The sequence below is a fragment of the Pelmatolapia mariae genome, linkage group LG3_W, assembly GCF_036321145.2.
Source record: "Pelmatolapia mariae isolate MD_Pm_ZW linkage group LG3_W, Pm_UMD_F_2, whole genome shotgun sequence".
NCBI lineage: Eukaryota > Metazoa > Chordata > Actinopteri > Cichliformes > Cichlidae > Pelmatolapia > Pelmatolapia mariae.
In genome coordinates, this window is record NC_086229.1 from 59,806,701 (window position 1) to 59,822,555 (window position 15,855).

A 15,855-nucleotide genomic window follows, 5' to 3' on the forward strand; every position below is an offset into this window, starting at 1 on the left:
TTCTTCATTAATTCCATCTCCTTAAATTTGAAACATTGCACTTCATCATAATAGCTGAATCAAAAAATAAAATAAAATATGATAAAATACTTCATTATAACCAGGGGTGCACATAAGTGGTCCGCAGGTGCGCATGCGCTTTCCAAATAAAAGACGTGCACCATATTAGAAGTTGCACCGCGCGTTTGCATACATAAGATTTTCTGGAGGAAGACAGACATTTGTTTAGATCTCTTAAAGATGTTGAAGAAGCTCCTTTAAGCAATTACTTTGGTATTCCTCAGTTGAAATAATTGAAATTGAAATAATTCAGTTGACGCAGATTTTTTAAATTCTGAAATAAAAATAATTTACTTATAATTTAAGTTATAAATTGTTTTTTGTTTTGTTTTTTATGTTCATAAAATGTTTCAAAAAGAAATAAAAGCAACCAAAAATACAACACAAAAAAAGAATTGTCTTATCTCAGAATCTAAATCAGTCCAGCTGTCATATCAGACTAAAAACTAATACCTTTTATGTTTGGGAATCCAAATCTTCCAAAGATTATTTAATGATGTTGTATAATTTAAATAAATAAGTAAAATAAATAAAATTATTTTTCAAGTAGCAGGTACTTAATATGCAAAATAGCTTAAGTTGATCAAAATAATAAGTTTGACTGTTTTCAAAAATTAAATTTGCATTACTTAATTTATTTACTCACTTTGAGCTTTTGGGTTTATAGTGGGGAATTTATATTATTGCCATTACCAAACAAAATTTTCATAAAATTTCTGCTTCTAAATAAGGTGTAACATTGACTGCTGAACAGGTAAATTGACTACTTCATTGCTAAATCTACATTCTTAAGGACTAGAAATCCACCAGAGTCAAAACAATAAGTTAAATTGACTATAATAAGAAGTTTTGAGATTTTCTTTTGTTTTGTTTTTTCCATTTATTTATTTATTTATAGTTTGACTGTTTTTTTGTAATGCTTACCTTGCTTACCTTAACCTGAAAGTTTGGCTAACAGTATAGTTATCATTCAACAATATCTTTGTTTAAACTGAACCCAGCTAACATTTGAACACAGAAACAGTATGGTTAGGTTATTACTTAACTAGTGAAAAGTACAATTGATATATAGGTCGTGGATGTAGCCACTGTGACATTTGGAACCAGAGCACTGGATGGTTCATATCTTAGGTTGTTGTGCTTTTTGACTTTACTTTGAACTATAATGTGCAAAACAAACATCATGTTGTATTAAATATCACCTGACACTAGTAACTGAGATTGTAAGTAAGTGTTTACTGAAGACATCAATCAATTGAGAATGAAGTTCCTTTTTCTGACTTCCAAAGAGGTTAACCCCTGTTGGCCAATAGAAAGAATACAGATTTAGAGCACTTTTGCACTGGCTTCTCTTTAACCCAGGAGTTACAATCATGATTTAGATATGACTGATGAACTGACCGGGTTTGAACTGTGCTGTGCACATGGAACAAAAATGTTGTGGTTAGCTCTATATTGGTGCCTGAAGGCTTGATTTTCTTTTCCTCATTAGTTCAATTTAACATGACACATGGCTGATTTTTGTGACTTTCAATGGACTCAACATTTATGAGATAAATTTGCTTATTTGTAATTTGAGATGAAGACAGATTCATAGTGAGATGCTCTTTGTTTCTTGTCAGCAGCTGACATCAGACCAGACATGCTCTGTGAACAGATAAAGGATTTAATGAGATTTTTGTTCTCCACACTCTAATGACCATTTCTCTGAATCGCCACATCGTTCTTTATCATCCTTCACTGTTCGGTTAGAGAAGCACTTATGGAAAATCATTTGCATTATCATAATGTAGACCTTAATACGCTATATCAATCTGCGTCAGCAGCCTATAATTCTCTTCCATCCATCCGCTAGCCTCAGTCATTAAGGGTCAACGCCACTGACTCTTTCCCCAATGCCGACAATTATCCCATCAACTCAAGACAATAGGGGACATATGAGCTGAAATAAGCTATTACTCTCCGTCTCCCCTGTGCAGAGACACCGATCTCTCTCCATCCACTCTCCAATATTTTCTTGTCAGTCATTCTCCATCTCCTCCTTCTCTCTGCTCCCCACAGTTTTCAATCAATACCTCTTCCTCTGTCTGTATTTTCCTCTCACTTTACTTTCCTTACCTATTCTGCTCACTTCTCTCTGTCAATAACCACACGGAGCAAGCTTGTAGGTAAAATTTCACTCCTTTAGGATTTTCTAATTGTTGGACATTGTAACACAAAGCTCAAAACGGAAGAGCAAACATATCCAGGTTGTTCTGCCAAATAATAAAGAAAAAGACTGGATGCTGACATGCCTAAGAGTAAACACTATGGCTAGAAGACAAAGGTTAAAGCGCTTTTATAGTCTTAATCCACTGAAAACACATTACAGAACAAATTATATTTGTCTCTTCATGCATTCATTTAGAAGAAATCAATAATATAGAGACATATTAAGATGTTTCTGTTCTGTGGTGTCCAAGCTACATGAAAGTATCTGTAGCTTATGTGATGTTTATATCTGCCCAGGAACTGCAGATGGAAATGAGCTATTATCTAAATGTGGTACAAAGCAACTTTGCTCTAATGAACAGAGGACATTACAACTGTTGGTGTGCTTTGATGTTGTTTTGGCTTGTCATGAATGTTCTCATTTTTGTAATGTTTTTAAGGACAGTGACTGTCCACGGATCTCTGGTGCCTTAGAATGGGGATACATGCTTCAACCTCAGGGATACACCAGGCACTGTTGACCAGATCCTGTCAGGGTGCTGGGTCAGTGGCCCAGCATTTTGAGTGTTTTTTCTTATTTTTATTTGTTTTTTGCTGTATTAGAGAAATGTTAAGTTCTAGTGTTTACTTTTAGTATGTCTTAGTTAGGTTTTAGTTTTTCCCATCATCCATGGTTCCCTGTTTATGTGTCATTCCCTGTTTTCTGTGTAGGTCTATCTTGTCCTCCGTGTATGTCTTTTAAAGTTATGCCCATGTCTTCCTCTGTCTCGTCTCATCTCCCTTGTGATTTACATATTCCCCTGGTGCTATTATTCCATGTCTCCCATTTCGGTATTGTGCTTTATGTACATTCTCCCCAGCCCGTCATGTGTATCTCCTCCCAGTCCATCTAGTTTCCCCGAGCGTTCTTCCCTCCAGTTCCCTGTGTCATGTTGTGTGAATTAATCTGTGTCTTAGTGTTTCCTGTTTTACTTTGACAGTGTAGCATCCTGTGTTCAGTGTGTGTAGTTCGGGTGGGACTATTTCCTTAGGAAAGTCAAGTGAAGCAACACAGGAGGTTAAGCATAGAGAACCTGGTTAGACATAATGGTGTACTGATGTGAAGTGATAAAATGGATAGAGGAAAACTTCACAGACATTGCATTGTTCCTTGTTTTGACTTCTTCTTCTGTTGCAGTGCCAAAGCAATAAACTTTTCAAAGTTGCAACAACCATTCTTAGAAAGAAGATGGGTTATACCTGTGGTTTTATTGTTTTGGTCACTACCCACAGTTTGTTGCCTTAGTGGCCAATTTGCTTTCATTCTTTGCTCACACGAGACTTATGTGTCATTCCCACTCTTATCTCAGCAGTGTCTGTATTGTACTAAATACTTCAAATAGTTGCTCCCTGAAGTTAATCTTGGGGGGCTTTTAGCTTAAATTTCTTCTAATTGGCATCTATCACTGTGTTTGAGCTCCCTCCTTCTTCTTTTTGAAACTGCTGTTTTTCTTTTTGTATAAATATCCTATGAGGAACATTCAGATTAGATAAATGTGACTGAACATCAGTGTCACTGATATTTATGATGGTCAGCTGGAGTTGTCAAATGGGATTCAGAGTTTTGTTGAAGGGAAGGGAAAAAACACTCTAAAGTGTAAACAAGGGAAATAGCGTTCTGTAAAAACATCAGTTAAAGTTTATTATGGAATAAGATATGACCAAAGTAAATTTTAGTTTTGATGAAGTCACGATACAGTTTTGTCTTCTAGGGATTAAACGTACTGATACCTTCTTTTAATATGTGATGCATCATTTTTGTGAGTTTTAGACTTCTACAGCATCAGTGGGAGGACAAACTTGAATAAATTGCACAATATATTATTAAACGATAATTAAAAAAAAAAACAACAACAACAACAACAACAAAAAGGACCAAATGCTTTTAAAAAAAAAAGATAAAATTTTGACTTCTTGCCCCAGTCAAGACAAGCAATACAGGGCAGTTTGCCCGAAATCTTCCCTGAGTTGCTTCACTTGGCTTCCATTAAAAAATAGATCTAGATGATATTTTTAGCAACACACGGCAGAATTGTATCTGCTGTTACAACATCTACCCCTGATCCTGAGTCAACATGGGAACCCATGGTCTAAGTTTTCTAGGCTAAATGTTGTTGGATGGTTCTTGTCCTCAAAAGTGGTGCCCTTCTATATCATTTGAACAATTTTACAAAATCTACAATTTTCTTTTGTCCATTGTAAAAAAGCTATTTTATGTCTTCCAGAAACATCTGATTTCTCATAACCAAAATAATCCAAGGTATACAGAGCAGTGTTGGTGAGATATTTATTTTAAATAATAAATACATATAGTGTCCAGAAATTCTACTTCAACTAAGAATAAGGATTATAAGGATTGTTTAACCTTAAGAGCAGTGTCTGTAGAGGCCTAGACCTGAATATATGAGGCCAAACAATGTAATAAACAATATCACACCAAGCAGTTGTTTCAAGAGTGCTTAGAAAATTTAATTGACATTTTTGTGTTTGTTGTCATCACATGGCCTCAGAACCTCCAGGTGCATAGACAGAAAATCTTTTTACATTATAAAAAAGTTGGATGTTGATTAACCATTGACTGGCCATCTAGTCTGGTCCATATCTAGTTTTGTTTGAAAACCAGTTTAACAGTGAAAGTTGTAGCAATGTTGGATTTTTAAATTTTCCATCTTTCAGATGTCCTTCTTGGAATTTCTAACAAGGGAAAGTTTGTTTGCAATTTTACGGTTGTTTCTTGAATAATCCTTTCACCAGTTAGAACATAAATGTAATTAAACGTGATCTCTTCAGAACCGGATAATTACGTCCACATGTTGCCACTACTTCCTCATAATGCAAAAGGTTTGAGTGGGAATCAGCTTGCCATCTCAGACTTTAGATTAGAACAAACTTATTCTTCTTTGGGAACATAACTTTTCAACATTAATTATGTACAACTTAATCTCATGTTGTTCTACCACCACATTTCTTCACTGCACTACATGCTCTTGTAACCTCAAACCTGCCAGTTAAACATACTTTGAAAAATGCAGCATGATTGTCTTTTACTTTTCAGTAATGGGCAAATTATGTTTTAACAGTTGTCATTTTGCTTTATGGGTAAAAAGATGGTAAATGAGATGAGTTTGGAAAAACTTATTGATACATGGTGAAAAAGTGTATCTGAACAAAAGCCACATTTTTTTCTTCTTGTCAACAACTAATTAAAAATAAATCCGCTATGTCTTTAATTTTGATTTCACACAGCACACAAACCCCATTTTCACGGGTTAAAGTCCTGTGTTTCATCTTTAGCCACACTTACTCGACTATAGGAAGAGCTGCACTTCAGTACCCCCACAAACTTACAAAGCTATGGCATGGCGATCTTAGATTAATATTAACATGGCGTATATGATACATTGCCAACACAAGGACATCAACTACGCGCATTGTTGAGCATATGGTGTAATCACTAATTGCGCCCACAGCCAGTCTATGGAGAGTATGTTCATTTTGTAGTAATCCAACTTCCCTTAAATTGGCCACAATTAATTTGGTGAGAAGATCTTAAAATGGAATCGTATCTACTGCTTCTCCCCCTTTCATTGAAAACATATCAAAACTTTTACCCAGTGGACTTAGATTTTCACACTTTGGCTCCAACGGGGCCCATTAGCTCTGGACACCCTCCAAAGCACCTCTCTATAAACTTTGCAGTAGAAACTAATACTTTCTCAACATCAGCAACTATCAAACAGCAAGACTGAATATTGTTACATTAAATATTCGATAAGTTGTGTAAAAAACAACAACAACAAAATGCTGCAGAGTAAATAGTATAATGTGCTCTGTGAGAGTGCTTTTGTTGTGCATTCATATCCAGACGAAGTGGGTGAGTGAGTGTGAGTATAACAGAGATTGAGAGAGGAGTTCGGATACTCCATCTCAGCTTGTGTTAATGGAGAGGGATCGAAGAGAAAAAGTGAAGGCCACTCAGATCTGAAAATTTAAGCTCAGTGTGCTGACAATGGGAGAAGTGGTTACGATGCACAGTTGGTCACAGTACAAGGCAACCTTACTGTGAGAATCGTGTTGGAGGACCCTTGGTACAATTTCCTGTAAGATCTCTAGCAGAAAAAAAAAATGAGGCTGGTGGGTTTTAGAGTGCTACTACAAATGTACAAGCCATTAATAATGTCTTCTGCTGCTATTAAATGGTGATAATGTGGTAATGGATGCTGAGCTTTTATTTTCTTTTTTAAAAAAATGTTTGAAACGTAGACTGCATACAGACCTGAAAAGTGGAAGTGCCTCAAAGCAGCATGCTACAACATGTTGAATGTGACATGTCTTTTTTTTTATTCAGTCAAGTATGTTTTTCTGTATTAAAATTAAAATTTCAGCTTTTTGTTGGTTTCAATAACCGCAGTTAAATATCAGTCATTTGTCAACATAATGTATATAAAAATCACTAATAACCCTGTATTTGTCCACCTAAAAGGAAATTAACAAAATATTGTTTCATATTTTATTACTGAAGCTGTAATAGTAATACACCATCAGAGAATATCCATAAAGTTGTTTTTTGGGATTTTTTAAAAAAACTTTATTTGAACCACTATATTTGGATGGGATTTATTGCTTTTAATAATGCAGTTATTTTAATCCAGTCCAGAGCATTTATCATTATGGTTTTATCTCCTGCCTTAAAAATTAAAGACAATATTCAGCTTTTGTATGTAAATGGTAGGCAAATGCCATTACTTGGAATTCATCATTTGGGAAGCTTGAGGGCCCAATTTCAATCTGCTCCTTCTACCCTTCCAATCTGTGATGAGTGTATTTCCATGAGGAATTACACTTGAGGTTGCTGAAGGGTCTAAAAGGCTAAAAAAAAACAAAAACAACCAAACAAAAAAAAAAAAAACAACAAAAAGCCTGAAAGCTTTGGGAAACCATCAGTGTTCTGTGACAGAAAATGGAAATTATAATCAGCATCCCTGGCATTGATACTACTATCAGATCTATTCATAGATGTATCAGGATCCCATCCATCATTTATTGGCAAATTGGTCTACTCCATTTCAGCTTCAGTCACCCAAAAATAGATACACACAATTTCGCCTTATTGTTAAGGAAGTCCTAAAATAGTAATGCAGAGCTTTTTGTAATTGCTGGACTTTTCTCTATATTAGAGTTACAAAAATGGTGCTGAACCTTGAATAAGTATAATTAGTAGTAGTAACAATTTTGGGTGGCTTTTATTGGGTACCCCTTGCTAGTACCAGGTTGTATTCCCTTTTCTTTGTGGCACAGATTACCGGTCATGGCAGATGGCTGCTCTCCTCATTCTCTGGAACAAAACTGAATTGAATTAAACAGATTTTTACAAAGGACTGGAAACATTCCTCAATTTTTTTCACAATAGCATCACACTGTACCTGCACATCAATGATGTGAATCTCCTGTTCCACCACATTCCTAAAGGTGCTACACTAAATTGAGATCTGGCGACTGTTGGGGCCATTTGAGTACCAGTAAATTCATTGTCATGTTCAAGCAACCCATTTGAGATGATCTGAGCTTTATGACGTGTTGAGCTTATCCTGCTGGAAACAGCCATAAGGAAATAGGCACATTGTGGTCATAAAAGGATGGACAATACTCAGATAGACTGTAATAAATGCAAAATTGCTACCAAAGGCCCAAAGTGTGCTAAGAAAATATCCCACACACCATTACACCACCACCCACATTGATAGAAATCAGGATGGATCCATGCTTTCATATTGTTAGTGCCAAATTTTGACGCTGCCATGACTGTTGCAGCTGAAATTGAAACTCATTAGTCCAGCCATTTTTCTTTTTCTTCCTCCATTGTCTTCTATTGTCTAACTTTGGTGAGCCTTTATGAACTGTAAAGAAGAAGGGACTTGGATTATCTCAGAAAATAAATGCTGTTCATGAACAATTTTTGGTACTCGTTTGTTGGAGGTTGCAAGATAACCTTGGAAATATAAAAAATTCTACTTTTGATGTATGTAAGTTCCAGTTTTTAGTTATAAAAGGACACAGACACACAGAAGGAGTCCAGAGGCACGTTTGTGCTTGAGAATAGTACATCTGTTGTTGGACACTGTTAAAGGCCAACAGTTTGTGCTTGGTTACAGTCGTTCACACAGTCAATATTTACACAGAGTTATAGAATATACAACATTACAGCCATGTTACAAAGCAGTTTACATTCATATTTGATACAGGTCGAGCAGCATCTGTGGCCTTCTGTCACAAACTGGCACAATATAACCTGTAAGGAGCTAAATATCTGTTCAACTCTTTTCTTATAAGACAAGCAAACAAACAAACAGAAAAGACAGCCCATTTAATCACCAGAAGCATTTAAAGCAGAGGTTTATGAATGTATTTCATTTCAATTTGTTTAAATTTGGCCTTTGAAACTCAGTGAAAGGGAAAAGTCATATACATTTTTTTTTTTAAAAAAAAGCAGTACAAAAGAAAAATATTTTTCCCCAAGATAACAGTTAATGGAACAATAATGTTGGCAAAAAAACAAGAACACATTGAAGAGGTAAACCAGGACTCCCGTGGTGAATTTTGTTTGAAGACATTATGTTCTAACAGAAAACTCCCTATAGGCAGGTTAAATCTATTCATATCTTATTTTTGGATTAATTTCAAAGGAACTTTTAAGGTATGGTACCATGGTATTTGCCACATCTACAGTTTTTTCCACTGACGGTTTTATTGTATTTTTTTCATAGAAACAGTTGTGGAGACTTTGGACCATTTGAAAAACTAATAGACAGTGTTTATAATTCATATGAGTCAAATGACATACATCACACGAACTGAGAAATCTGGAGAAAATGGAAAGAATTAGAAACAATTGGCCCATCTCCTTTTGTATCTTTCTAGCAACTTTAATAACATCCAGGCTTAACCTTTATTAAGATACTCTGTTTGGTCTTAGTTGGCCATTTGAGGAAGATAAATCAGGAGTCCAATGCTGTAGCAGAAGAGTTCTTAGTGGACATGTAACTTTATTGGTCTAGACGCTCTTGTGGAATAACTAAGAGTTTTAAGAAATTTCATGAATTTGTTGCAACAGTGATATCCTGCTAAATTACCACGCTCAAGTTCAGCGAACCCTTCAGAACAACTCTTTCTTTGACGAATGTTTTTAAAGGCAGACTGCATGGCTAGGTGCTTGCTTTTATACATCTGTGAGCAATGGGACTGAATGAAACAGCTGATTTCATTGGGTAATGAAGTAGGGGCAAGTTTTATTATTCTTCAGTTCATCTTTTAATGTTGTTTACTGGGAAATAAAGACAGATGCCCCTGTTTTACTAAGGTATCAGAATAGGCCCAAGCTAGACCATGACACTGACCTGGAAATGTGTGTTTAGGTTCTCGATCATCCAAGTAATGCTAATCTTATGAGCTTAAATAAAGAATCCAACTTAAAGAAGTCCAATTGCCTTCATTTTTCAAGATTTTAAGGTCTGAACTGAATAAGCAAAAGACAGATAGATGGATGAGATATAGCTACATTTGTGGAATTTAAAAAATGTCTAGCTATAATTGGAAGATTTATATTGGGAGGATGCACAAGTCCATGTAAAATCTTCAGAAAATGATGCTTATTTCATAATGGAATATACTGGTTAGCCATTTGTTGAAAAATTTCAACATGCTGAGTAATATATTGGAATCAGTGGGAGTTCCTCAGACTCAGAAAGGGCAAAAGTTAGCTTTTTAATATATTTAACATTGTGAGGGTGTTGTTTAAACCCAGCCTTTTAAAATGCTTCCAAAGGAGGGGTTGGTAGGTTGGTGGAAAATTTGAATAATGTGTTAACTTGAAAGTTACAATTACCAAACTTAAAAAATGAATACAATCAGTGAGTTGTAAAAAGTGATTTATGGCTGCTTTTCTTCTTTTTGCGTTTCCTCTGCCTTACATATCACTGCAACCCTAAAAGTATTCTGATAATAATAAATGCAAATTCTCAGTTCATAACCCCGGTTTACCCAGTACAGTTTCCCACTGGATTGCTCTGAGGATAATTTCTTTTGTTGGGAAAACTGTAATTGAGCGTTACTTTGGATCTTATGACAAAATGTAGTTGCATTTAGCCAATTGTTAGCACTTTTTTAGGGCATGGCCAGTGTTCTTACATATGTTGTTGAAAAACAAAACAAAACTAAGTGGACATAACTGAAACTTATTTCAGGCATCTAACCAAATACCTCCTTGAAAAACACCCAATGACATTGAGATGAGGGAGCAGTTCACCAAAACAAAGATGTTTCGGGGTAGTACTGTGTGGACAAGAGTGGATGGTGATGTTTACACATAGCTCATTTGGGGATCTGGGGAGTCTGAGCAAACCATGTATCTTCAACCTACCCTTCTGAACCACTTTATATGTCCACGTAACTATAATAGCAATGAAAATTCATCCCAACGACTTTAAGTCAGAAGTCTGTCATTTAAATAAAGCACATTATGGTTAAAAATATGTACTGTTTACAAAAATAATTCAAATTCAGGTCATTTTTTAAAAATTAAATCTGTCATTTCTAAACTGTTAGTTTTGACACATAATTTTGCAGGCATAATTTTTTTGTTTTTGTGTCTAAGCACTTAGACTTATCAAAATAAAACTGACATTTTTCATATACTTTTTTGTCCATTTCTAGCTGCTTAATGCATGCATTCATAGGAGGAAAAGAGACAGACGAGGAGCTGAAATGAGGACAGAGAGAAACCGGTTCAGTGGGAGGGAACAGAGGGATTGTGGGATTGCTGGTCGGGTGAAGCAGTGATGCAGCTCAGAGAGAAAGGATCCTCTAATCGAAGGATTTAAAGAGGCATAGATGTCAGGAACACCCCCCCCCCCCCCCCCCCCCCGCCACCCCCCAAAAAAGAAGGAGTTTATCTGCAGCTTTTGAAACAGAATGAAATTGTGTCTACTTTTGATTCGTTTTCTTTCACATCTCTATCTCTGATATGTATTCACCTTGTGCAGGTCGTTTTTCAATCAGCCAGCTCAACCAAATCGGTATGTTGATGAAGCTCCTGCCAGGGGAAACCTGAGAGTTGGAATTACAATTAGGCAATTAAATTTTAGACTTTTAAAGAAACAACCTTTGGTAATAACATTTTGAACAAAGGAACTAATTAGTTCATAATTAACAGAAAATTAAGAGCAAACATTATTTGTGGAAACACATACGAAATGTTGATATTACTTGTGGGAAATATTCCTACCTTCCAAAAATAGTAAGTTTAGCCTTTTATTTATGTTACTTAACCCAGACCAGAAACACATTGATTCTTTTCTACAACAAGCTCTCAAGGCACATAGTGGGATATCTAAGGGCAAGAGAAAAAGGATAGTGCAAGACTGGATCAGCATGAGGGATGTGCTCATTATGCTTATTTATGCTTATTCATTATTTAGACATATCTTACTAACACTAAGCCCACCATATTAGGTCAACAGAAGCAGACCACCTGATTTGAATGTTGTCAATATAACAGGTGGCCATTATAAGTTGTCATATACATTGCCAGTAGTTGATTTCCCATTGCGAATACAAAGCATGCATGGTTACGGGATGTTTTTTTTAACTTAAACTTGGTAGTAGTTGGTAGTTGGTTTGGATTGGGGTCACATCACGTTCACACCATAAACGAACCGCTAAGGAGTTCTTTTGAAACCGTACTAAGTTAAAGTTTTTAACTCCATAAGTTAATTGCAAAGATTTTATTTTTACTAAACCTTACCAAGAAGTTTAAAGGTTTTAACTTGTTTCAAAAGGTGCAACCTTTATGGTAAAGGTGTGCGGTCTACATTCCCATAGAAACTGTGCTTCAAGTCCTGCTTTTCACAATTTCCTTACTACTTGGGAAGTGCTGAGTGTACACAGACAAGCTAGCATCTTCTGTGCAAACCACAGATAACCATTGTAATCTGCTAGGAACCAATGCCAAATGAGTTTTTTTGATGGAACACCAAATACATCTTTGCAACCAGTTTCATGTAGCAATAGGCAGCATCCACTCACCAACCCATCAGGGAACACGATTTTTTCCCTGGTGAAATGTTCAATGTAAAAAGATGTGGATTAGTTGTTCTTAGGATTTCGGAATTCTTGGGTTTAACCCTATTTAGGAAGGCCTGAACAAAGGTTAATGTTGTTGGAGCCTTTAGAATTACAGTGAACTCAGTCTGCTGACAGCTCTGGATATTTTGGCTCTATGATGAATCGCAAGGACAGGTCAGGTGCTTGTTGATAGTGTAGAGACATGTCTATCTAGGGAGTTGATGCAGGATTGGGTAGGCCAGCCTCTGCCTCTTGGAATGATGTAGCCCTATTCCCAGTGGTGCGGTAACACCAAACTCAAGGTGAATTGTGACCTCACAAACAAAAGCTAGAGTGTAATGGAGTGCTAGAAAGAAGTTACTGTAACATCAGTAAGTAAGATATCAGGAGGTTCTGACTTTGCTCACTTAAAGCCCATTTTATGTTTTGTCTTCATATAAAAGAGAAGTTGAATCATTTAGCTCTGGTTTGTCCTTCATCAGGCTAATCCAGAGTCTATGAGGCAATCTCAGCTGTAAGGCTTTTAAATTTGTAATTTGAATTTAATTTGAAAACTTTTTTGAATGTACAGATGTGGTACCTCTTGGTGAGGTTTCATGTGACTTTATGGTGAACACAGCATTACATTTAGCCTAAGCCACCATTTGGTTGAAGTTTGGTAGGTTTGTTTGGTTGGAATCCAAAGCTACAAAATCTAAGTAGATACAGGGTAAATTTGGTAAATGATTTCAATTTTCATTTCCAGAAGCTTCCATCTTTTTGAATATCTGTGGGCTGGAACTCATCCCAGATGGCATGACTTGAGAGGTAAAGTATAGCTACAGTCTGCAAATGAGGACTTTATGAGAACAGAAAGACAGGGAGGGTTCAGTTAGCTGATTTGTGCACAGAAATATGAATTAATAGACTACTAGTCATGACAAGTTCACAAACTGCCGTAAGACTGTGTTTGGAAGGGTTGACAAGATTTCTCACAAAACATTCAGTGGCGCTATGAACTCAGGAATCAAAATCATATTTTAAGAGTATAAGTGACAAGATGAGCTTCTTTTAAAAAATAAATTCTTGGTGGAGGGCAAACGTAGTGCCCTAAATCCATGTAAAAGTCTATGAATAAACTATTCACTTGTGGAAGTTATTTGGAATTCAAAGCATCCATTAAAGTTATTGAAAAATGTCATATCTACCTAATGAGTTTTGCTTTAATGTAGCTGATCATACTTTAATGATATTTCTTCCATCTGTAATTGAGTTTCAATAAAAAGACTTGGTAGACTGAGCACAGATGAATAAAATAAGATTAATATTAGAAGCGTAAAATAACGACCTGGTCTTTGTGTCTGTATAACTGGAAAAATTGCAATGTGACAAATTTACGGCTTCAGTAAGGTGCTAAAGTGATCAAAGAAAAGGAAGTAAATCACTCAAGTTTTCATTTTATTCAAACATTCGTGTGTTAGCTTGAAAGTAGGGATCCTTTCTCTGATGTTTCTTTCTAAATTGGATACAGTTCATTTGAAATACCTTTGTTTTTTACGTTGCCTCATTATCCCACATTTAACTCTTGTCTTTTTCTCCTACTGATCCCTTTATCACAGTTACAGCTTCGGCCCTTGTCTCCGATTCGCTTGCTCTCTATTCTCCGCCAATTAAAAAAAAAAGAACAACAAAGCATCTCCCTTCTAATATGAATAATTTGACCACATCTACTTCTTGCCCACCTCCATGTTTTCTGTTTTGCACTCCTCCAATCTGGCTTTTTTGTCAGATAATCCACAGCAAATGCACATTTTCACAACAGTGTCTGAGATTTCTCAAGCTTGCATCATGCATCCAAATTGTATCCCCCCCCACCACCTTTTCTTTTAATCGATTTAACAGTGGCCTAAAAATTCATAAGCTTTCTTTAAGAGAGCACATTTGTAAGCCACTGTGGATTATATTTTTGAGTTACATGTTTCATCTGTGGATTGAAGCTGGAGAAAAAGCCCTGTGCTGACTAGATTTTAAAGTCCATTTCTTTTGGTCATTTTTTTTTTTTTGTCCATAAAAATGTGCCTACTTAATCTGTTCTCCATACAGGCCTGCCCGCTTTTTTAAGTGTCACAGATCCTTCAAACACAATTTCACCCTCAAAGCACGTCTTTACAGTGTGGGAATTTTCCATCACAGCAAGGTCATGTCCTCAGAAAGATGCAGTTTCAGTTGTTTAAGAAGACTTTGAGTCATTCAGCAGCTCTTCATCGTTTCTCCTGTCATTCTTCCTCTTCTAATCCCCAATCATCCCCGCCTTCTCCTCTATATTTGGGCTCTTTAATCCCCCCCATTGGCTCCCTCTCACTCGTGCCGTTTCTATTTTCTCACACATCGTTAGGTCTTCTTTTCTTCTGTCTCCATGTGCAATCTTTTGTCCTCTGGGAGACAAAAGAATATTCTTTTCCTTCCTTTCTCTTCCATGTCTTCCTCTCCTCCATCCCTCCTCGGCATCTCACACATCAGTGGCATTGAGGCGTGTAGACACCACATCCTGCGTTTCAAGTACTATCTTCTTCGCCCTTCCGCCTCCCCCTCCTGCCCCTCCCCCAGCGGGGTGAATGCTGTCCAGTCGGCCGCCCCTCCCCCTCTCGCCGCCACTGCGACATTTAAAGACAGCGAGAAAGGCAGCGCGGTAGTTGCGGTTCATCCAGCCGTAAAGTAGCGGGTTTGCAAAGGTGGAGCACATGGCAATCACGTGGAAGACGGTGTAGAGCAGGCGGAAGTCCCGCATGTCCAGCACCGTGCTGTCGATATCGGTGGCCAGCTGGAAGGCGTGGAAGGGAAGCCAGCTCACGGCAAACACCACCACCATGGTCACCAGCATCTTGGTGGTTTTGCGGCGCCGGCGGTGGCGTTCGGAGGCGACGCTGCTGTTGCCACCACTCTCTGCTGGACTGACATGACCACGCAATTTGGACCAGATGCGGGCGTAGGCAAAGGAGATGATGGACAGGGGGAGGAAATACTGCAGGATAAGCATGGAGATGCTGTAGATGGTGCCATCTGTGTTTGTCCCAGGCCATTTCTCCATACACGCCTATGACAGAGGACAGAATGGGATGTTTGGTTGAGTTTAGTCTGTGTTACATGAAGGTACACTTTAAATACCATGGTTAGGTTAGCCTCTTATTATCCCACAGGTCACTGGATTTAATTTTAGCCACATGGTTAAAAAGGCAAATCTCCAGAAACTAGAAGATGTTACACTAAAGATGAAGTCTCATTTTGGCATTACAGTTTTTCTGCGCAAAGTTTTTTTTCTTTTCCCTTTAGGTATTCCCAATAGATGAGAAGTCCATAAAAAAATGGCAAGTAAATGTTTGCTCTAATCCAAAGGTAATCAAGATTATGTGATATATGATCAAAAGCTTTAGAGAAGTTACTAAAAAA

The 15,855-nt window shown here is 36.9% G+C and overlaps 1 protein-coding gene across 1 annotated transcript in view; it reads right to left on the reverse strand.

The window, feature by feature from the left end:
* Positions 1–11,255: 11,255 nt before the first annotated feature.
* The window catches only part of npy2rl (neuropeptide Y receptor Y2, like), a 79,187-nt gene continuing 74,587 nt past the window's right edge, over positions 11,256–15,855 (reverse strand). Inside the window, exon 6 of the mRNA XM_063469708.1 lies at positions 11,256–15,502. Coding sequence (XP_063325778.1) covers positions 14,918–15,502 — 585 coding nt within the window. The 3' untranslated portion in view covers positions 11,256–14,917. The remainder of the gene's footprint in view (positions 15,503–15,855) is intronic.